Below are 22,848 nucleotides of genomic sequence, written 5' to 3'. Positions count from 1 at the left end.
CTTCAGTGGAGACAGTGGGCGGTTCCAGCGTGCGAGCTCTATGATTACAGGACCCCAGACAATTCTTCACGGAGCTTCACTCTACTCATTAGGCAACAGAGGAAGAGAAAGACAGGAAAGAAGAAAAAAAGACTTAAAAAAAAAAAAAAAGCACACAAAACACTTGATAGAAAAGTAATAATACTTTGAAATATATCAGCATAGCATCTATAAATAGGCTTAAACTTACCCTACTCCAAGAGAGAAATTATCAGATTGGATTTCTAAAATATCCAGCTATATCCTGCTTCTGAGAGACCATCTAGGACAAAGCCACACAGAAGGGCTAAAAATAGAGGGATGGAAAAATACGCAGCATGTAAATGCTAGCAGGAACAGACAAACTGTAATATAAGGAGAGAAACCACATAATAATCAAGACACCAATTCACTCAGAAGCCATCATTGTTCGAAATGCATATGTGTCTAACACACGCACACTTCAAAATATGGTAAGCAAATTGACAGAATTATAAGTCAAGAATTTTGACTCATCTAACTTAACCAGAAATTGAGAAACCAAGCAACTAAAATAAAACCAAGCAAGTGAAATAAAATATTAGGATATGAAAGATTTTGGAAAATAAAAGTAACAGGCATTATCTAACGGTTGTGTGTGCACGTGTGTATGTGTAAAAGTCTTCAACCAAAGATAGTCATTATTTTCTTTGGAAATATATAGATCGCTTAAAAATTTGACCACCTAATAGGTCACAAAGAAAGACTCAACAAGTGTCTAGAATGCACCAAAATCACATCGATCATATTTTCTGAGTGCAACCCAATTAAATTAGAAATCATTAATTCAATAGTCAATAATCACATTAATATGTTGGGAACTCAAATTATTCATAGCTTAAAGAGGAAATTACATTTGAAGTTTCTTTGGAATAGATTGATAATAAAATTATTACATATCAAAGTGGCGGATGGCAACTAAAAGGATATTTAAGGTAAATTTTAAAAAATGAATAAACTTATTTTAAAGATATAGGTGAATTAAAGTAAATCAACTGAGTATTCAAAATAAAATCATCGGGAACATCCTTAATGTGATCAGCAATGTCTACCAAAAATGTAAACATTCTAATTAACATCAAGACTTTGGAAGCTTGTACGTCAATATCAGGAACAAGACAAGGATGTCTGTTATTGATGTACCAGTATCCCGGAGGCCATGCTGAAGGCAATAAAACAAAAACAAATAAGAAAAGTGAGAACTGACCCCCCCCCCAAAAAGACAAAAATGTCCTTATTTCTAGGCAGTATGATGAACTACGTAGAAAATTCAAGAGGATTTTCAAATAAACTATTCAAACGGAAAGAGGGTCGAGCAAATGTGCTAGATGTAATATACACTAATTAGTACCATTGCACGTGATTAGTTAAACCAATTAGAAAATATAGTAGGCAAAAAAGATCTCATTTATAGTAACAACTAAAGCTACAAGATAGCTCTATATACATTTAACAGAAGATGTGTAAGTTGTTTTGGTTTTGATTTGAGTTTAGGGAGACTTTTTCTTTCTTTCTTTTTTTTTTTTTTTTGGAGAAAACTTTGAAGCGCTGCTAAGAGCATAAAAGAAAATATGAGTTAGTGGGGTGATCGATTTATCACGTTCTAGACTCTATTTAACAAAGATGACAATCACCCCCTAATTATTCTCTAAATTAATACAATTTCATCCCAAATCTCACTTTTTTTTGGTAAAATTCAACAAGCTGATAACCATCGAGACTAATTATGAAGTTATAATAATTAAGAGAATGAAATATGGAAATTTGACATATGACAGAAGGATTATTATAGATTAGTAAATAAGAGGGGAATGGTGGGCTCATCCAATAAATGACTTGGGAATAATAGGTTATCCATATGAGAATAAGTTACTTACATCACAACACCTGCAAAAATAAATCTATGTTCACTAAATGCCTCAGTATAAAAAGCGACGACTGTAAACAATTTAGAGGAAAATATTGAACACTATCTTTATGAACTGGGGGTAAGAAATTATTTTCTCAAACTGGACACAAATGGGAAAAACTTAATTCAAAAATTAATAGACTACTTAGCATAATAAAAAGGATCACATTATATATTTTTTTTTCTAAAATTTTTTTTTTTTCAACGTTTTTTATTTATTTTTGGGACAGAGAGAGACAGAGCATGAACGGGGGAGGGGCAGAGAGAGAGGGAGACACAGAATCGGAAACAGGCTCCAGGCTCCGAGCCATCAGCCCAGAGCCTGACGCGGGGCTCGAACTCACGGACCGCGAGATCGTGACCTGGCTGAAGTCGGACGCTTAACCGACTGCGCCACCCAGGCGCCCCACATTATATTTTTAAAAAACATTGCTCATACAAAAGTTTTCAGCGTTGGGGCGCCTGGGTGGCGCAGTCGGTTAAGCGTCCGACTTCAGCCAGGTCACGATCTCGCGGTCCGTGAGTTCGAGCCCCGCGTCAGGCTCTGGGCTGATGGCTCGGAGCCTGGAGCCTGTTTCCGATTCTGTGTCTCCCTCTCTCTCTGCCCCTCCCCCGTTCATGCTCTGTCTCTCTCTGTCCCAAAAATAAATAAAAAACGTTGAAAAAAAAAATTAAAAAAAAAAAAAAGTTTTCAGCGTTTGGCCACATTCAGATATTTGCAGTGCAGTCATATAACTAACAAAGAGTCAGAATCAGAACACATGAATGCCGACAAATCAATGAGAAGAAAACCAAATGGCCCAATGAGAGAGAAAAAATAAAAGGGTAAAAGACGTGAACAAGTCGTGGATGAGGTAATCCAAATGTCAAACGGACATTTGAGTAGATGGTCAACTTCATTAGTAATCACAGAAATGGATTTCAAAAAACAAAGAGATACTACCTCTGTGCCAGTTACAGCTCCTCTGAATAAAGAAACAAAACCAATAGGATGGGCATACGTGGAAAAAGATAAGGCCCTGGCTCATGCAATTATGGAGGCTGACAACTCCAAATTCCGCGGGGGTGAACCAGCAGGCTGGAGACCCAAGGAAAAGCTGGCGCTAAAGTTCAGGTCTGAAGACCCAATGTTGCAGATGACATCTAAAGATCAGATTGCTGGAGAATTTCTTCTTGCTTGGGGAAGTCAGCCTGTTGTTCCATTTGGGCTTTCCACTGATTGGATGAGCCCCCCTCCCTCTTCCCCATGTCAACGTCTACCATTTTAAGCGCAAACGTCATCCAGAAACACCTCTTGGAAACATCCAGAATAGGCCCAGCCAAGATGACACATGAAATTAACCATTATAACCTCCAATACACCAGATTAGTCAAAGTGTTTGTCTGCCAGTACCAAGTATCCGTACAAACACGAGGACGGGGAACTCACGACGTGCTCATGATGTAGAGTGGAGCCATCCCTTTGGAGGGTAGAGATCCACCCTGGAGAAACTCACACACAAGTGCATAAATATTCACTGCAGCATAGACAGCGAAGTTGAAAAGGAACTAGAAAACCATTAGCAGGAAATAGATAAGTTAATTGTGATACCTTTTTTTTTTTAAAGTTTATTTATTTATTTTGACAGAGAGGGAGAGGGGGAGGGACAGAGAGAGAGTGGGAGAGAGAGAGAATCCCAAGCAGGCTCCATGCTGTCAGTGAGGAGCCGGATGTGAGCCTTGATTTCACGAACCCATGAGAACATGACCTAAGCCGAGATCAAGAGTCAGATACTTAACTGACTGAGCCACCCAGGTGCCTTTAACCGTGATACTTTAATACAACAGAATATTATACGATGGTTAAAATAAATGAGAACAACATGTATCTGCATGGACAAAACTAAAAACAATGATGAATGAATGACAAAACTTAGCTTCAGAAGAATGTATAGAGTAGGGTAGAGTTCCATGAAATTTAAAAACATACAAAACAGTACCACATTATTTAAGGATGAGCACTGTAGGAAAATCTAAAAAGCATGTTTGAGATTAAAACACACTAAATTCAAGGTCGTGGTGTCTCTGAGAAGTAGGGATGGGGAATAAGATCAAGGAAGCCATGGGCTGTCTGTATTGTTTATGTACTATTTTTTGAAGGCCTGAAACAAATGTGGCAAAATATTCAGACTTTAATGAAACCATGGGAGTGTGTGAATATTTTTTTACATTCTTCTGTACACTGTTCATGTGTTTAAAATATTTCCAGGGTACCTGGGTGACTCAATCGGTTGAGCATCTGACTTCGGCTCAGGTCATGATCTCTCGGTCCGTGAGTTCGAGTCCCACATCGGGCTCTGTGCTGACAGCACAGAACCTGCTTTGGATCCTCTGTCTCCCTCTCTCTTTGCCCCTTTCCCGCTAGTGCATGCACGGTCTCTCTCTCTCTCTCTCCCTGTCTCTCTCTTTCTCTCTAAAAAGTAAACAGTTAAATAGGGGCGCCTGGGTGGCTCCATCGGTTAAGCATCTGACTTCGGCTCAGGTCATGATCTCACGGTCTGTGGGTTCAAGCCCCGCGTCGGGCTCTGTGCTGACAGCTCAGAGCCTGGAGGCTGCTTCGGATTCTGGGTCTCCTCTCTCTGCCCCTCCCCTGCTCATGTTCTGGCTCTCAATCTCTCTCTCTCTCTCTCTCAAAAAATAAATAAAGATTAAAAAAAAAAGTAAACAGTTAAAAAAACATTTTAAAAATAAATAAAATATTTCCCCCAAAGGAGTGTACAGAGAGTGCTGTGTGTCAGGTGAGGCATTCCAGGAAAGATATGTGTAGGAACAGAGGATACTTGAAGAGTAAGTGTCCCCAGACTGTGACCCCGGGGTGTTCCTGCTAAGGACAATCCTCATAGAGCAGCAGCATTGCAGGAGCCCCGGGATAGAAAAGGCAAGCAAAACACAGGGGTGACAGATGCCATGAAGTCCCTGTGGTACATTGAGTCTGGGACTGTGGGAGCCCAGAGGCCAGCGACCCCACATAGATGAGAGTGCAAAGGAGGAGGTCTGTCCAGCTCGACATGGTCAGGGCAGGCCGCCATTTATGAGGCTTTGGGAGCTGCGGTGATCTGTTACCATGAAGTGTTATGGTATTTTCTCCAGAGAGGGGTTGGCCCATATCCGCTCAAGTGGGTTCATGTTCCCCTCCCAAGAGTCCTATTGATAGAAAAAGATTTTTTTTTAATTTTTTTGATGTTTGTTTATTTTTGAGACAGAGAGAAAGAGACAGAGCATGAGCAGGGGAGGGGCAGAGAGAGGGGGAGACACAGAATCCGAAGCGGGCTCCAGGCTCCGAGCTGTCAGCACAGAGCCCGATGCGGGGCTCGAACCCACGGACTGTGAGATTGTGACCTGAGCTGAAATCAGAAGCCCAACCGACTGAGCCACCCAGGCGCCCTGACAGAAAATGATTTGAGTCACGGGGCTCCTGGGTGTCTCAGTCAGTTAAGCATCAGCCTCCTGATTTCAGCTCAGGTCATGATCTCATGGTTTGTGAGCTCAAGCCCTGCATCTGGCTCTGCACTGACAGTGTGGAGCCTGCTTGAGATTCTGTCTCTCCTCTCTCTCTCTCTGCCTCTCCCCCACTGATGCTCTCTCTCTCTCTCTCTCAAAATAAATAAATAAACATTTTTTTAAATTTATTTTTTTAACGTTTATTTATTTTTGAGACAGGGAGAGACAGCATGAATGGGGGAGGGTCAGAGAGAGAGGGAGACACAGAATCTGAAACAGGCTCCAGGCTCTGAGCTGTCAGCACAGAGCCTGACATGGGGCTCGAACTCACGGACCGCGAGATCATGACCTGAGCCGAAGTCGGATGCCTAACCGACTGAGCCACCCAGGCGCCCCAATAAATAAACATTTTTAAAAAATTCGGAGTCCTACGTGCAAGTCGACCCATCTGACCTCGGCACGGTAAGACTCTCAGGAGTATCTCGGAATCTTCTGCCAGGTATTGGTGAGCATCTCCTTTTCCTAGTTTCTGGTTATTCTGAGCACCCTTGTCTTTGGCTTCATCTAGCATTCTGTGTGGCTCTTGAACACAGAGATAGTGACAGCAGAGGGGCAGGGAGAAAGGAGGTGTGAGGGGAAAATAAGGGTTATCAGGTTTTGCGTTCCGCCGTCTCCTGCTCTTAGTTTGGCTTTGTTTTTGAAAAAAAAAAAAAAAAAGTGGGGGGAGGGGGGAGCTTCTTAAGAAAAGTATTTGACGGTATAAAATATTTCCAACCTGTTTCTTTAATGGGGTTGAGAAATGAGAAGAGGCCCATGGGGCTAGCGGGACGTAGGCCAGGTTTTCCAGTGGGGCGACAGGTCGCTGGGACTGTTCTCGGGGCCTGAAGTCTCTGGCAGATGGCCCTGCAGAGGGGTTCGTGCAGCTGAGTCACTTGGAAGGGACAAAACTCTTCTCCGACCTCTGCACGTGGAAAAGGAGGAGCTGGCAAGTATTTAGATGCGTTTTCTTTAAGTTTGTTGTTTTCTTTCGTTGGTGCTATGAAGCCAGCCAGAGCCAGCTGTCTCTCCCCTCCCCGTGGTCCCCAGGGAGCCGCATCCTCGGCTGGGAAGGCCCACCCTCCATCAGGGCTGGGATGGGCCGGGGAAACAGCCGAGGACCCAAGGTGAGGTTAAAGGTAAAAAGCAACAGCTGGTTAACATTTTTATTGCAAGGTGCACAAGAACAGCGAATTGTTTTGTGAGCGTCGAGTCTCCTGGGTAAAGCCGGTGTCCCGCTGCATTCAGACCAACCCCGGGAATGAGGGAAGGAGGGACAGCACCAGGAAGAGGGCCCTTCGGGTGAACGCAGACGCTTGACCCTAGTCATCCCCCGTCATGGTCTTATCGTTATTGATGAAAAGGTAGACATCAAATAAAGCCGAGCCAGACGGTCCAGCCCATGGCCACACACCACGAGGCGCCGTGCTCTGCCCTTGCTGCCGTCGGTGCCAGTCCTGGGGAACCTCTCCAATACCGCGAACCCAGAGGTGTGTCTTGGCAGAAGTCACAGGAATATTTGGAGGGTAAACCGGATGATGTTAATAAAGTGCTCTGAGTCTGGAAACAAAGAAGCTGGCTGGTCATGGAGGCGAGTGGAGCCCCTCTCGGTGCTTCCCAATGCGTGGCGAGACCTCAAGAAGTAAAGGAAAGCCAGCCCAGGAGACTCACGTGCAGTGTGTCACAGGGCCTGAGAGTTAAGTGTGCAAAAGCACTGAAGACACACACAGAGCTCAGCTCATGTTTAGGCAGGTCATCTGATGGCCTCCTGGAGTGCACCAGCAGAAACCTAGATGGAGAGAGCCCAGGCGCTGGGGCCTTTGCTGAAGTGGGAGAGGACAGAGACGGCTCCCCTCCGCCCACTGGCCTGCCCCCTTCTGCTTAGTCCTGGCCTCAGAGGCTGCCTGCCCATCCTGGGGAAGCTGACACTTTCAATATTGGCACGTCGTTACTTTCATGGGGCATTGAGTTCTATCTGTAGGTTGGAATTTATTTTATAGATAAGATTGTAAGCACATTTTAATCCAAAGACCACGGTAACAAGCACGCTTGCTTGCCCTGTGCTGACTGCCTGCCCAGACCGGGCATTGGTGTGGGGGGACGGCGGGGGGGGGGGGGGGGGGTGGCCTGCAACTGTTCGCTCTCGAATGACCTCTTGCCTAGGCATTATGTTCGCCAGTTTGACAGATAAGGAGGGAGGCTCAGAGAGGTAACGTTGTCTAATTCAAATCACACAGCACAGGAAGTGCAGACAGTCAGTACAAGCAAAGCCAGACTTTAGTCCTAAGCTGTTCTTTTCACGGCTCTGCACAATAGTAAAGGTGAATACCCACTTTGAGGTGAGAATACCAAGGTTAAACATTAAGTATTCTCCTAGAATTTGCATGAAGGCAATTTGCAGGAAAGCAGAACTGCTGTTGTAGGAATGCCCATTTTGTATGTCTGGAAAGTGCCGAGTTGGAAAATGAGCAAACACAGAAATCAGCAGAGAGGCTGTGAGGTGCTATCTTGGCTCTGATGGGAGTTTTATAGGAACAAAGAACAGGCACCCACCCCTCTCTCCCCAGTAGTCACCTCCCCCTCCCACCACCACCACCCCACTCCCACTCACCCCCAGTGCTTGGGAAGCCTGAGTCTCCCTGTGTGGTTTTTTTCTGACACCAAAGAAATACATGGCCCCGACACCAGCTCTCCAGCCTCTCCAACACCAACAGGGTGTCCTGCAATTCAATTCTATTCTGACACTAACCACCCACAGTTAAGGCAGACCCCACAGGTGAAGGGGTCGTCTCCCAAGACGTCTCCCCACTTCAGATGCCAGCTGCAAGTGAAACGCTCAGGCTATTCACACTTCGGCCTGGCTGGCTGCAAATTCCGGGGTCCCCACACCCCTTCCTTGGGTTCAGTGATTTGCTAGAAGACTCACAGAACTAAGGAAAGTGTTCTCCTTAAAATCACCAGCTACTGTAAAGGATCCAACGGAGGAACAGAGCAATGGAAGATATGTGCGGGCCAGGCGCGGGGCAAGGCGCCCAGAGCTTCCAGGCTCCCTCTGGCTGTGACACCCTCCCAGCGCCTCCGTGTTTTCTCCAGCCAAGAAACTCCCAAACCCTGCTGCTGAGGGATTTTACAGAGGTTCTGTTACATGGGTAAGATTGATTCAACTCCTGGGGGAACCTGAGTGGCTCAGTGGGTTGAGCGTCCGACTTCAGCTCAGGTCACAATCTCACCATTCATGGGTTCGAGCCCCACGTCGGGTTCTGTGCTGATGGTTTGGAGCCTGGAACCTGCTTCCGATTCTGTGTCTCCCTCTCTCTCTGTCCCTCCCCTGCTCATGCTCTGTCTCTGTCTCTGTCTCCCTTAAAAAAAAAAAAAAAGATTGATGAAACTCCTGGCCACTAGTGACTGAATTTAATCTATGCCCCTGTCCCCTTGCAAGAGGTCACAGGTGACATTGAAAGTTCTAACCTTCCAATCCCATAGTTGCTTTCTCTGGCTAACTAGCCTCTACCCTGAAGCTATCTAGGATCTCCCGGTGGCTCATGTCAGGAGCATACGACAGACAGTAAATCCTGAGGGTCTAAGGAGCTCTGTGCCAGGAGCTAAGGACGACAACCAATTTTTTTTTTTTTTTTACATCTCCTTATCTAAATCCAGTCCCTGTTGACCAAGGCGCGGGCATTCCAGGCTCAGCAATTCCAAGGTTCTTCGGGCAATTTTTAGCTTAACGATCATAGGTAGACCTGATAGTATTACAAGTATGTTTCATGCAGCCAAGAGCTATATCGCATTTTGACTTTGCATGTTAACTTGGCCATCTTCTCTGTAGTTGACCCAGGCTTTATTCCGCTGTGGTCAGAGAATCCGCAATGTGCCTGCTCCTCGGGGAGCTTACTTATGATTTTCTTCATATTCTAGGATGGCCATGTGTTCTCTGATTAAAAAAAAAAAAAAAAAAAAAAAGAAGTGCATACACACATTTGTTTATTTATTCATTCATTACTCATTCATTCATCCGTCCATCCATCCCTTCATTTATAGTGCTTGTCAAAACCTCTTGATTTTCACAACACCTGGGCACGCTGGCTTTCTCGTTTAGGGTTATTCAAGTCATTGCTCTTTAACATCTTGGCGTGTGAAAAGCTGCTCACCTCCAGCGCCAGCCTCCTTACTTTCTCTGTCACTGGATGGTGGCTAGGAAGTCAGGGACACTGCCGAATCCCTTGCCGGATACTCACGAGGGCAACGGGGCAATGCCACAGGCTGTGATGTCTCCTGCCATGTCTCTGTTTTGGGCCAGTAAGACTGAAAGACCGCAGAAAGGTGTGGAAAAACTGCACAAAGTCTTTGTCTGTAAAGTGGCAGTAACAATGCCTGTGTCGTGAGGCTCCCGGCACCCTGCGACCACGCACGTGGCATGCCAGGCATTGCCCGGGCAAGGTGCTGAGCCCATGGGCTGCCCTGGCCACCAGCTGATAGCAGAGCTCTGTCAATGTCAGTTATCACTGCTACTCTCATCCGCTTTCCCGCTGGCTCCCATCAAACTGTCCTGTGGTCAGAAAACAGCAGAGATGACCAAACTACAGCACCAAGAAGCTGCTGTGGGTAAACAAACATCCGCACCAGAGGCAGGATTTCTTGTCATGTAAAATAGGAAACAGCTTAAAGCTTATGAACACTCCGGGCTGAGTGCACGCACTGCTTGCCAGGCAGGATTCTGAGTGCTTTCCAGGTACTAATGCCTTTGATGCTCCCCATGATTCCATGAGGTGGGTGTTCCCATTATCCCCTTCTTACGGACAAGGAAACAAAGGCATTGAAAGTCACTAACTCACCTCCAATCACTCAATTAGCAAGCAGATCTACCTACTGTGACATTCCATTTACGTGAAGTTGAAAAACAGGCAAAGCTAGGGGCGCCTGGGTGGCTCAGTCAGTTAAGCATCCGACTTCACCTCAGGTCATGACCTCAGTGGTTCACAAGTTAGACCCAGCATCGGGCTCTGTGCTGACAGCTCAAAGCCTGGAGCCAGCTTCAGATTCTGTGTCTCCCTCTCTCTCTGCCCCTCCCCAACACGTGCACACACACACACACACTCGCTCTCTCTCAAAAATAAATAAACATTAAAAATTGCTTGAAAAAACAGGCAAAGCTAATCTATGGTGATAGAGATCAGAACAGTGGTTTCCTGGACAAGGAGTGGTAATAGGGAGCACGTGAATACGTGTGCACACGTGGATGCACGCATGTACACACACATACACACACGCCCCTTTTGCTGAGCTGTATGCATTTTTTTTATTTATTTATTTTTTAATTTTTTTTTTAATGTTTATTTATTTTTGAGACAGAGAGAGACAGAGCATGAACGGGGGAGGGGCAGAGAGAGAGAGAGACACAGAATCAGAAGCAGGCTCCAGGCTCTGAGCCATCAGCCCAGAGCCTGACGCGGGGCTGGAACTCACAGACCGTGAGATCGTGACCTGAACCGAAGTCGGACGCTTAACCGACTGAGCCACCCAGGCGCCCCTGTATGCATTTTTTAAGAGAAAGAAATAAGAAAATTAAAACAGCATTTAGATAGGAAAACAAAACAAAACCTACATAGCCTGACTGGTGCAGTCGTAGAGCATGCAACTTTTGATCTTGGGGTCATGAGTTTGTGCCCCATGTGGGGTGTAGAGATTACTTAAATAAATGAAACTGTATTTAAAAATTTTTTTTAATGTTGATTTAGTTTTGAGAGAGAGAGAGAGTGAGAGAGAGAAAGAGTGGGGGAGGGGCAGAGAGCGAGGGAGACACAGAATGTGAAGCAGGCTCCAGGCTCTGAGTTGTCAGCACAGAGCCCGACGCGGGGCTCGAACTCGCCAACCGTGAGATCATGACCCGAGCCGAAGTCGGACGCTTAACCGACTGAGCCACCCAGGCGCCCGAAAACTTTATTTTTTCTTAATGTTTATTTATTTATTTTGAGAGGGAGAGAGAGAATGTGTGTGTGTGAGTGAGCGGGGGAGAGGCAGAGAGAGAGGGGAGAGCGAGAATCCCAAGCAGGATCCATGCTGTCAGAGCAGAACCCAACTTGGGGCTCAATCTCACGAACCGAAACATGAGATCATGACCTGAGCTGAAATCAAGAATCAGACAATCGACTCACCACCCAGGCACCCCAATAAATTAAACTTAAAAAAAAAAAAAACAAAAACAACCACAACTTCCCAAACACCACTGCTTGAAGTTCTGATCTAATTGGGTGGGGCAGCAGTCTGATTTAGAAGTTTCCTCAGTGACGTCACATTGCCACAGGGTTGAAACTGTTGCTAACTGCAGCCCCACTAGGAAACCCAGGGGGAAGCAGAGTGACTCTGCATTGGGGTTACCCCAAGAGCTTGGGGCAACCACGCGGCTCTATTTCTCTACAGTAACCCTGAGTTGCTCTGGAAATCCTTTTCTGAATCCCTCAGGTGTTCGATGCTCACCCATGACATCTGCACCTGTCTCACTTAAAAAAAATTTTTTTTAAACATTTATTTCTTTTTGAGAGAGAGAGAAAAAGAGCGCAAGCAGAAAGAGGCAAGGGCAGAAAGAGAGGAAGACACAAAATCCGAAGCAGACTCCAGGTTCTGAGCTGTCAGCACAGAGCCCAATGTGGGGCTCGAACTCATGAACCATGAGATCATGACCTGAGCTGAACTCGGACGCTTAACCAACTGAGCCACCCAGATGTCCCTGTACCTCTCTCATTTTTACCAGGCTCACCTTTTCTTAATTCCTCATCCTTTCCTACTTCTTGCGGGGCTAAGGAGCTATATTAATTATCTTGCACTAGCTAACAAATTACCTTAACACTTGGCAGCTTAAAACAGCCAACATTTGTTGTCTCACACTTTCTGTGGGTGAGGAGCATGGACACAGCTTAGCCGGGAGCCCTCACGAGGTTTCAGTCAGGCTGTCGGCTGGGGCTGTGGTCTCATCTGAAGGTTTGATATGAGGTGTGAGGGTCTCCTTCAAGCTTACTCATGCAGTAGTTCCTATGCCTCCGTCCCTCACCACCTGGGCCTCTCCAGGCCACCTGCCTCCTTTGAGACGGACTTCCCCTAGGCTGTATGATCCCAGAGAGAGCACCCCAGGTGGAAGCCACAGTCTTTTTATTTAATTAACTTATTTATTTATTTATTTATTTATTTGCCTTCACCTTTTCATAACCTAGTATCTTTGGGAAAAAAGCAGGGAGAAATGATCATGTGAAGAGAGGAATTATTTCCAAGGACCTTTTGGTACTTCATTTGGTTCGACATTTTCACACAGCTGTTCCCTCCCAGGGGCTTCTGTCTGAACCCACGGACTTAGAAACAGACGGTGGAAAGGCCTCATGAAAAACAGTTTGAGTGCCTGCTGTATACCAGGCTCCATCCTTGTCTGGGTTTGGGAGTGCTGGATATTCAGATACATTGGTTCTGGGCTCCATGGAGAAGCTAGTGTGATGGGTGAGAGAAGATGAGCGGGCAACTTGTTAGGGTCCTCCCCACCCCCGCCAGAGCTATGAGCGGTTACTTGACCTTTGGGAGCCTCAATTTCCAAAGATTCTTAACTGAGAGATTATGTTTGTGGTGCCTTCACAGCTGGTGTTCGAGCGTTCCATGTAGGCAGATCATCTACTAGATGGGAGTACGAGTAGGTAAGACCAATGCTGTGGCAGAGGTTACCCCCTAAAATCATGTCACAACCAGAGTCAGCCCTGAGACTGGGCTTGGGGGGTCCTGGTGGTGGTTTGAGCACACATTTATCCCAGCTCTACAGGAGGCTCTCAGGAGCCCCAGTGACCAGGAACCATGGTCTAGAGAAGAACTGCAGTGGGGAGTGATGGCCCCTGGGTTCATGTTCAAGGTGCAGGTGGGTCCCGAGTCCCAGCGGGCCATGTCTGGGCTCAGGGCCTGGTCACTCTGTCAGTCAGCTCCCCCAAGGTCTAGGAGGGGAGAATAGTCCAAACAGAGGGGCCAATTTCAATCTTGGTCATTTCCTCACGTTCTCTTGCTTTACTCCTGCCTCCTGTAACCCTTCTCAGAGATGAGTCACCTGGCCACTTCCTCCTGGCTGGAGAAACCTTTTAAGAAGTTGCTGATTCTGGGTAGATCCAGAGTTAGCCTCTGCCATGGAGTCTTTTCAGTTTTCCACCATCCACCCACTTCCAAATCCTTCCCTTCACACTTCGCATTTGGGTCCTGTTTCCCAAGTGATGGAATACCAGTGCATCAACCTCAGTCCCACCTAAGGGGCAGTCGGCTTGCCTGGCTAGAGAGGGAGGCTGCTAGGGCCCGGGACACGGGGGTCCCACACCGAAGAGGAAGGCACAGGCAAATGCCAAGTGAGCATCAAGGGTGTGTTGTCCTAAAGGTCAATGCCATGGTGGCGGGAAAGCGCAAAGCTCTGCACCCCCTTCCTCTTCCTAGCCCCAGTGCTATCTTGGGTAATTCCTTTGGTCCCCTTTAGATATTTTTCCCATCCAGAAATCAGAAGACTATTGAGGATATGACAAAATAATAAACGTAGAAGAACTTGGAAAACAGTGTAATTCAATAACAATAAACACTGCGCGTCTGCTAAGCGTCAGGCTCTGTTCTGAGCCCGAAGCCAAGATAGAACTCACATTCTAGCGGGAAGGCAGAGAAAACAAGCAGGCAGAGGAGACAGGGGGAGAGGGCAGAGTTTGTATTAAGAGGGTCAGGAAGGAAGCCGGCTCAGACCTGGGTGAGGTGAGCAGTGAGCCATACACCTACCTGGGGAAAGAACATTCCAGGGGAGGGAATAGCCAGGTTCCTGAGGTGGAGGCTGCACGTGTCGATGTTTACGGTGAGGACTCTGCCCTGGGGGAGGGACACGTGATCCATGAAACAATGCAGGGTATTTGTGGCCCTGCGGGGGACATTTATAAAGGACCTTGACTCAGGCACCATGCTGACAGCAGGGAGCCTGCTTGGGGTTCTCTCTCCCTCTCCTCTCTGCCTCTCTCTCTCTTTCTCAAAATAAATGAACTTAAAAAAATAATAAAATAAAAAAATAAAGTGGCCTTGGCTGATTTATTGAAAATAAAGTATATTGGGGCGTCTGGGTGGCTCAGTCGAGCGTCTGACTTCGGCTCAGGTCATGATCTCACAGTTTGTGAGTTCGAGCCCCGCGTCGGGCTCTGTGCTGAGAGCTGCTCACTCCACCCAGGCCGCCTCCTGCCCTCGAACACTCCTCCACAGCAATGCCTCTTGCCCGGACCACTGGGAGGTCCTCCTGACCTGCCTCTCGTCTGTAGCATTTATGGGAAGTGGGGCAAAGAGGCAGGGGTGGATTCCCTGGACGAGGCCGAGGCGGGTCACCCTGGGATGGGGAACCACGGGAGGGTCACTGTCAGTTCAGAATCGCTCCAAAATGCTCCTGGCCAAGTTCCATTCTTATGTTACCTTTATGATCGATCAGTGGCGATTTTAATCATCGCAGGAGAAGTGCGATGCTCTGCTTGACAGTTTACAGGACGGCTTGGCGTACCTTTGCCCAGTCTTACTCTGTTGCCGCGAGTTACAAAACACAGGGCGCTCAACGCTGCCTTTCCTGCTGGGACGTTGTAGGAGACACATCGCCTCCGGGCAGGATTCCGTGATTGCCTGCTGGCTGGTAAAGGCAGGCATGTTTTACCCCCCTCTCCCCTCTTGACACAGAGCCTGGCAATGTGGGGGTGTGGTGACTACCGCAATCAGATACCTGCCCAGCACCCCAGACTCCTGCCCTCTCCCTTACAGCCTGCCACTCAGCTTCCTCATGAGCGATGGAGGGGGAAGCCAACCCTGACCCATAGAAGTAGTCGATTTCCTCAATTCCAAGGCACACAATTGTTCAAATTTTAATTATTCTGGAATCAGGATATGTCTTACAATTGGTTGGTATGCTGCATGTGGTGTTTCTTTTTTCAGCAGTTCTTAAAACAATGTTGTGTCTTGCAATTGATGACATCTTAGAATCCGAGAAAACAGTAGTTAAAATCATGGGGTGGCAGCTTACGGTCCACCCATGTCAGACTCCTAGGAGCCATTGTGAAAATCACACTTTGTTCTGTTTTCAGTGTCTGTCGGTGTGAACCCAGAGTGACTGGATTCCTAGAACCCCCAGGTCCCCTGGCCATGCCGGGAGCACAGGACGGACAAAGAAGAACGAAGCCCAGTCCCTGCCCACGTGTGGTCAGCCGTGCCAGCCTGGCCACGGGCTTTTGTACTTTCGTTCCAGAATTCATAGAGATGGCTGCCAGCGATGAAAGGTAATCTCGGGACACGCAGGCCTCTGTGAGGCCTTAGAATTGCGGAAGTCTGTGGCCAGAGGCGTAGGGAGCCAGACAGGACACATGGGAATACAATTCAAGTGAAGCCAGCAGGCTAGAGGGGGAAGAGGGCGAGTTGCATGAGGAAGCAGTGTTGCGGGCAGGCCCAGGCCTGGGTGCTGGCTGCGTGTTCTGCAAAATCACGTTTCCAAGAGTACACTATTCACCATGTGCCCTCTCGAGATTGTCTTTGAACAAAGGCGTGGTCTCAAAAAGCGTACAAGTGGTATGTGAGTGGTCACTCTCTTGGAGAAGCACACACATGAAAGGCACTGAGAAGTCCTGCAGTAAAGAACCAGGATGTACTTTTGTGTAGTATTTTCCAAACTTATTTGGTCACAGAACCCCTTCATTTAAGTAATATCTTATAAAATCTTAAGATACGAGTTTTTGGCAGAAGAGCCACTGGGCCACAGTGCTAACTGGTCAGAACCACGGAGAACTGACGGCCAAATTTGTCCCTCTCCAGTTGATCGTGGGAAGGAGAAAACAGAGTGCAGAAGTGGAGGGCAATACCAGAAAAAGAGATTCCTTCTGGCGTCCCAATCCATGACCCTGGGCCTAGAAATGCAGTGGGGGCTTCATTTGCCCACTGGCCTCCTTCAGGAGGTCGGCCTTGGCTTTCACAAGTGTCCCCGGGGCAGTGGGCTAGCAGCACTGGTCTGACAGGTGTGCAAAACAGGTGGGTGTGCCCAGGCCGGTGTTGGCACATGGGCCCAGGTGCTTTTGGAAGGGTTTTCCTCTTGAACAGGAACTTGCACATATAAAGACAAGAACAAAACACAAGGCCATGCTCACCCAGAAGGGGTGAGTTCTGTGGTCCTTCCTGGATACCTAGGATAGATCTCATGGAAGCAAAGCACTGTAGGGTATGAAGCTGGTATTCTCTGAATTAGGGAAACCCAGGGGCTGCTTCCCGTTCTCTGGAGATTTGAAAGGAAAAACAGTGGAAAGCACTATTGATAAGCAAGCCCTGAGTTTTCCAGTTTTTCTGTGAGCCCTCGGTGACCGCCTACTATAAGCAGGACAGGTAATGCTACCAAGTCCTTTCGGTTGCAGATGCGTCTGTGATGCCCAGCAACCCCCAGTGGGGAAAAGACTGCACACCTGGAAAGGTAAGAACAGCAAGGCCAAGAGATTCCTGGTTTCACACCTGCCTGAAGACAGAGACAGCGGGGATTCAGGGAAAACGCAGCTGGGTCTCTCCAGGAGATACAGTGGAAGAACTGAGACTCCGGCTGAGTTTCGAAGGGTTGATCCACAAGGGGAGAAGGGAACCGCAGGCAGTGAGCACAGCAAAAGCCAAGGCATGGAAAGACGGCAGTGAGCTGCTGTATGGGAGCCCTGGGATTTGAGGTGGGAGGTGGGGTCGCAGACAGCAGGTTGAGGAGTGTGTAATTGTTCATAAAGGACTCTCTTTGGTACCAGATGCCATGCCGGGCGGGTGTCTTGGCTTCAGGAAGCCTGTAGTCAGGAGGGAGCCACTGAGTGTTAGGCTGGGGTTGAGGACATCTCGAGGGAGGAGGAGAATTCGGGCAAAGTGGTGGGGCAGCCATTTTTTAATGGGTGGGCATGGCTGTGGAAGGAAAGCCCGTGAGCAGAGAGAGCTGGGGCAGGGAGAGGTCCAGGTGTCAGGCCATAGGTCTCGGGCCAGCAGCAGCAGCCAAGGAGAAGTGGTGGGAGAAGGGGAAACATCCCCACCCACTGGTAATAGGGTGACAGTATGTGGGTTTGCATGGGGCAGGGGGCCGACTGTGGCCCCCACACTGTCTTCCACCGCAAATGTGCCTTGTCTGACCTGCACCGTGATTATTTAAAGCCAGGAAAACTTTGTGTGGCTATCCAGATTTCTGGCTTCTCTTGACCAATGGAAAGTCCTGGACCTTACGGGCCCGCACCCGGCCGTGCAAGCCAGAGCTGGTCACAGCGGCTCCTAGGACTCCAGGACTCGGCCCTTCGATCTCCCCAGTCCCCGCTCTTCTGACTGCCTCAAACCTGAGCCCCTCCTCTCATGGCCATTTATACCCCTGCCCGGGGTGGCGCCTGGGTGGCTCAGTCAGTTAAAGCGTCTGACTCTTGGTTCCGGCTCAGGTCTTAATCTTACAGTTCATGGGACTGAGCCCCACATCGGGCTCTGTGCTGGCAGCACGGAGCCTGCTTGGGATTCTCTCTCTCTCCCCTTTCCTCTGCCGCTACCCCACTCATGCTCTCCGTCTCTCTCTAAATAAACGTAAAGAAAATTATTAAAATATACCCCCGTCCAGGCCCGTAGACGTTGGGCTTGCAGTCCGCACGCAGATCACGTGTACACAGGACACAGGAGGGACCCGAAGGAGTGAAACCCAGCTTGTTCCCATGTCTGTGCTCGCTGGAGTGTTCTGTCCCAGAGGAGAAGCGGCCCAGCTTGCAAACTCTCCTAAGCATTGTGTTTTTCTGAGTTCTCCACTGGTCACAGTGGACGAGGTAGCCCATGAGAAGGAGAACAACTCAGGCAGCTGGGAATAAGGGCGGGGGGTGGGGGCGACTGCGTTCTCAGACACAATTTCTGGACACCGTTAAAAATCTGCAGGGATCAGGATGCCAGTGCACAATAACGCTCAGCTTTGGGAAAGGAGCACCTAACTGGGCCGTTCAAAGCGTGGAGGTTTGAGTGAGTTGCTACTGCGGGTGTGATCATCTACAGTGTACGAGGATTTTTCCTTCTGCACCTCACAGCCGTCGAGTGTAGCAGCTATTTTTATTTCCCTATTTTGCAAATGAGGAAATGGAAGCTCACAGAGGTTAAGTGATTGGCCCCGGGCCACCGCCGTGAATACTGATATTAACAACCATGGTCCCATCCTGGCCTGGGCTGAGTGTTTCACACACATTTACTGTTTTAATCCTCACCTTGTTGGAGAGCTGCTGCTACTCTTCCCTGTCTCCGAGGAGGACACTGAGGCAGGCAGGGCTCAGACCTAGGGCTTGGCAATCTCCACCCCCGACGACGGGGAGGGAGTCTGTGAGGGCAGAGGGGTGGGCCATTTCAGAGCAAGGTTGGACAACGGGCAGAATCCGGCTCCAGGGATAGGCTGGAGGGGGCAGCTCCTTCTTCTGAGAAGCACACACCCCAACAGTGGGGAGGGGGCTCCTGGCTGCTTCCGCTGAGGAGCACTGCCCTTTGCGAGGGTCCAGCCCCCAGGGAAAAGGCCTACACTCTCCCACCCACTCATGCCACTTACAGATCTGGCCCTTTGACCACTCAGCTCCCAGTCCCCACGTCTCCGGACGGTCCCAGGCAGCAGGTAGCTCTTGACCTTGCCTCCCCACAGCCTCCCAGCAGTGCCATACATGGAGCCATTCTGCTCTTCCAGAGGCTTCTGTGCCCCAGGTCACGTTGGTCTTTCAGTTATTTTTGCTGTCCCTAGGCTCGCTGCTAGGCTTATCACAAAATCCCAGGAGTCTTCTTGATCAGGCCTTGGGGGGAATAGGAGCCCTGTGCCCACTTCCCAGCTCCCACTTACAGGCACTGCCCTGCAGGTCTGGGGCTTTCGCCATCCTCCAGGGGAGCCCCACGTGGAGGGGACCGTTGGCCCCCCAGCTCCTGAACCTTGCCCCAGCATCCTTCTGAAGATATTGAAAATCTATTTAGAAGAAAAGAAAGAAGGCCGCTTTATGGTGCTGAAGCGGCCCTGACAAGTGCCGGGCCGGTTGAGCTGGGGCAGGGGCCAAGTGCCAGCAGCCAGGAGGCCTTTGTTGTCCTGGATTGTTTGTCCAAGGACATCCTGTGAATATGCAAAGCTCTCTGGCCCCTGCCCATGGCCCAGAGCCCATCCTCCACACACTCAAGCATTTGAGAGCAATTACAGCCAAGCAGGGTCCAAGCAGCCATCCCCCAGCAGAGGGGGAAAGGTGCCCGTGAGGAGCCAGGTCTGAGCGCTCTTGAGGGAGGAGCCTGAGGAGATGGACTAGGGAGGAGACTAGGAGTGGAAAGGCTCTGTCGTAACAGGTACGAGAACGAGAACATTCCCTCCCTTGGGAGCTGGAGAGAGAAGGCAGCTTGAGGGCCCTTGGGGAGGGTGGGGTAGGGGTGTAAAAAAGGAATAAGAAAAACAGGACAGATGGGCCTGGAGAGCGAGGGAGGAGAGGGGGAGAGGGACGGGAGGAGATAACACACTTCCAGGTCTGGGTGGGCAAAAGTTCTTTGAAGGAAAAGTCTGCAGGACGCGGGAGAACAGGAAGGGTGTGAGGTCTCCAAAGTTTCTCTCAGGTGCAAATGACGTCTCGTGAAAACAGGCACAATCTGAGATGCTGCCACCAACTTATCCATCTGGGGAATGGGTCAGGGAGGTCACAGGAGGGAAGAAGTTTCCATGAAGGCTGAGAACCAGCACGGGGTCGTGTTGCTTTCAGAGCTAGAGGCCACTTCTCATGAATGAGAAAGCCGCGGACACTCAAGTGGCATTAACATGATGTGCCCCAAATAATCCAGCCTGAATTCAAGCCCTGTGTTCAAACCAATAAACTATAAGAGGACAGCTCAAAAATATGATGAAGGTATATTGAATCGTTATGTTGGAAACAAATATAATCTCAATTATACCGCAAAAAAAAAAAAAAAAATATATATATATATATATATATGATAAAGATAGATGGTGGACCAGCAGTCAGTGCTCTCTCCGTGATGAGGCTGCCCACACCATCCTCCTGCACATGCTGGAACCCACCTAGAAGGATGGCATTTGATGGCTTCTTCTCTCTAACAGGTGTGCATGTTACAACCCGGTGTGCATTAAATGGTGTACTAATAAAGCAGGATTCACACAGCCACACAACAGCCTCAGGTACCTTGGAAAGCTGCACACCCGTATCTAGCAATTGAATACACACTTGGTAATTACTTTCAGAGTAACCCATCCATCATTCATTCATTTCTGAGTGCCCCTGGGAGCCCGACTCTGGAATTGGCAACTACAAAATAAATAAGACAGGGCTCCCACTGAGTAATTGCTAACCATAATGCCATACCATAATCAAGGTATTAAAAAAGAGTCTGGGAAGGTGAAGAAGGCAAGACTGCAACCAACCATCTCTGGGCTGGGAGGGTTGGTGGTATATATATATATATATATATATATATATATATATATGTGACTTTCATTTATGTGCTGCCTGGAGCAGGCATCACTAATCAATTACAGCATCCTTTCCCAAGGAAGCTGGGTCAAGCTCAGCATCTTTCTCAGCCTAGCTGAGAAGCTCTGATTCCGTCTCTGATTTGCCAGCTGGGAGTCCAGCTGAATCTGCCCACTTGCCAGAGGAAAGTGAGAGCCAGAGAGTTCAGGAGCAAGGCAGAATCTAGAATCCAGATCAGCTGACATGGGAGCTTGACCTGTCCAGGAAGCAGTCAAAAACCGCAGTCTCCATTTTATCCTCCTACCCCCATTCCTGGCCTTGGAGTCACACACAAAATTCGCCTTCACGAGAGCAGTGGTTGGACTTTATGAGACACCATAGAAAATAATGTGTTTTTTCCTGCTCTTACAATTTTTTGTTATGTAATACATATTCTTTTCAGAAAAATTAGAAAGTAAAACTAAATAAAAAGAAAAATGAAAGTCACCTATAATCTGGGGCACCTGGGTGGCTCAGCTGGTTAAGCGTCTGACTCTTGATTTCGGCTCAGGTCACGATATCATGGTTCGTGAGATCAAGCCCTGCATGGGCTCAGCGCTGACAATGCAGAGCCTACTTGGGATTTTCTCTCTCTGCCCCTCCCCCACTCTCTCCCTCTCTCTCTTTCAAAATAAATAAACATTAAAAAAATGCATAAAGGGGAAAGAAGTCACCTATAATCTAACTAATCACTGCTCTGTACATTTACACTTTGTTGAATATCTTTCTAGTATCTTCCCAGGCATTGTTTTTATTCTCTGCTTACGTACCTGAATGGTGTGTAACTTTTAAAAAATGTTTATTTATTTTTGAGAGAGAGAGAGACAGACAGAGCAAGAGCAGGGGAGGGGCAGAAAGAGAGAGGGAGACGCAGAATCCAAAGCAGGCTTCAGGCTCTGTGCTGACAGCTCAGAGCCTGACATGGGGCTCGAACCCGCAACCCTCGAGTTCATGACCTGAGCCAAAGTCAGATGCTCAACCGACTGAATCACCCACGTGCCCCCGAATGGTGCGTGACTACAGAATGATGCATTCATCCCATTGTACAGATGTACACGTATGCAGATATATGCATATACACACATATATAAACATATGTAATCCTATTGTATATTTATTTGTAAGCTTTCTTTTCCACTGACCAATATACTATGAATCCTCAAAATTTCTCTCCGAATGCCTGCTCTGTGTCACTGCCAATATAGCCTCTCCTGCTCCTCTGCCATTCCCCACACCAAGAGTATTATGGGTATTAAACCCCTCGGCTCAGGCAGGCTTCCCAGGCAATGGGGGCTGGGCCTGGCAAATTCAGCCCCCACACAGAGTGCCATAGGGCTGGAGACAAGATGAGCCAAAGGAATGGAGAGTTCCAGATAACAGAATGCGGAGTAATGCCATGGCCCGTGTCCAGCAACCAGGAGAAACAGAACTGGGAAGCAGGAAGTAGGCCAAAGCTGCCTCTGCTAGCCAGGAGTCAGGGCGCCCAGGGAGCCTGCTGTCTGGCCTCTGCTGTCCCATGCTTCCAACCAGGGCACAGCCCAGCAGAGCAAGCCTATTAGACAGGGAGTCAAAGGTGGGGCAGGAGAGGGCAGCCTTTTATGTAAAAGCTAATTCTCAGATGGGCTCCACGCTCTGCAGCAGTCGGCAAGACAGAAAACCCTGGCAGAATCATCGCCCGGGGCCGTGACTGAGCTGTTGGACTTGCTAGAGGAACCCAACTCAAAACAAAGAAATCCAGAGCGGAAAAAGCATCCTAGTCGAATTTTTTATATATGTAAAACTGGAAAAAAGAGAAAACATCACTAGATCTCTGAAGTCTCACCATCTAGAAATCCACATGGGTCCCGCCCATTA

At 48.2% G+C, this 22,848-nt stretch overlaps 1 protein-coding gene across 1 annotated transcript in view; it reads left to right on the top strand.

Annotated features, from left to right (window-relative positions):
* LOC131486300 (NADH dehydrogenase [ubiquinone] 1 alpha subcomplex subunit 1-like) overlaps positions 1 to 18,342 on the top strand; it is a 55,866-nt gene extending 37,524 nt beyond the window's left edge. The window contains exon 2 of the mRNA XM_058686386.1: positions 18,293 to 18,342. Coding sequence (XP_058542369.1) covers positions 18,293 to 18,342 — 50 coding nt within the window. The remainder of the gene's footprint in view (positions 1 to 18,292) is intronic.
* The last annotated feature ends 4,506 nt before the right edge of the window (positions 18,343 to 22,848 follow it).

This window comes from Neofelis nebulosa, chromosome 9 (assembly GCF_028018385.1).
Source record: "Neofelis nebulosa isolate mNeoNeb1 chromosome 9, mNeoNeb1.pri, whole genome shotgun sequence".
In the NCBI taxonomy this organism is placed as follows: domain Eukaryota; kingdom Metazoa; phylum Chordata; class Mammalia; order Carnivora; family Felidae; genus Neofelis; species Neofelis nebulosa.
The sequence above is the reverse complement of the archived record's forward strand: the minus strand, read 5'-3'. Positions and strand labels throughout refer to the sequence as shown.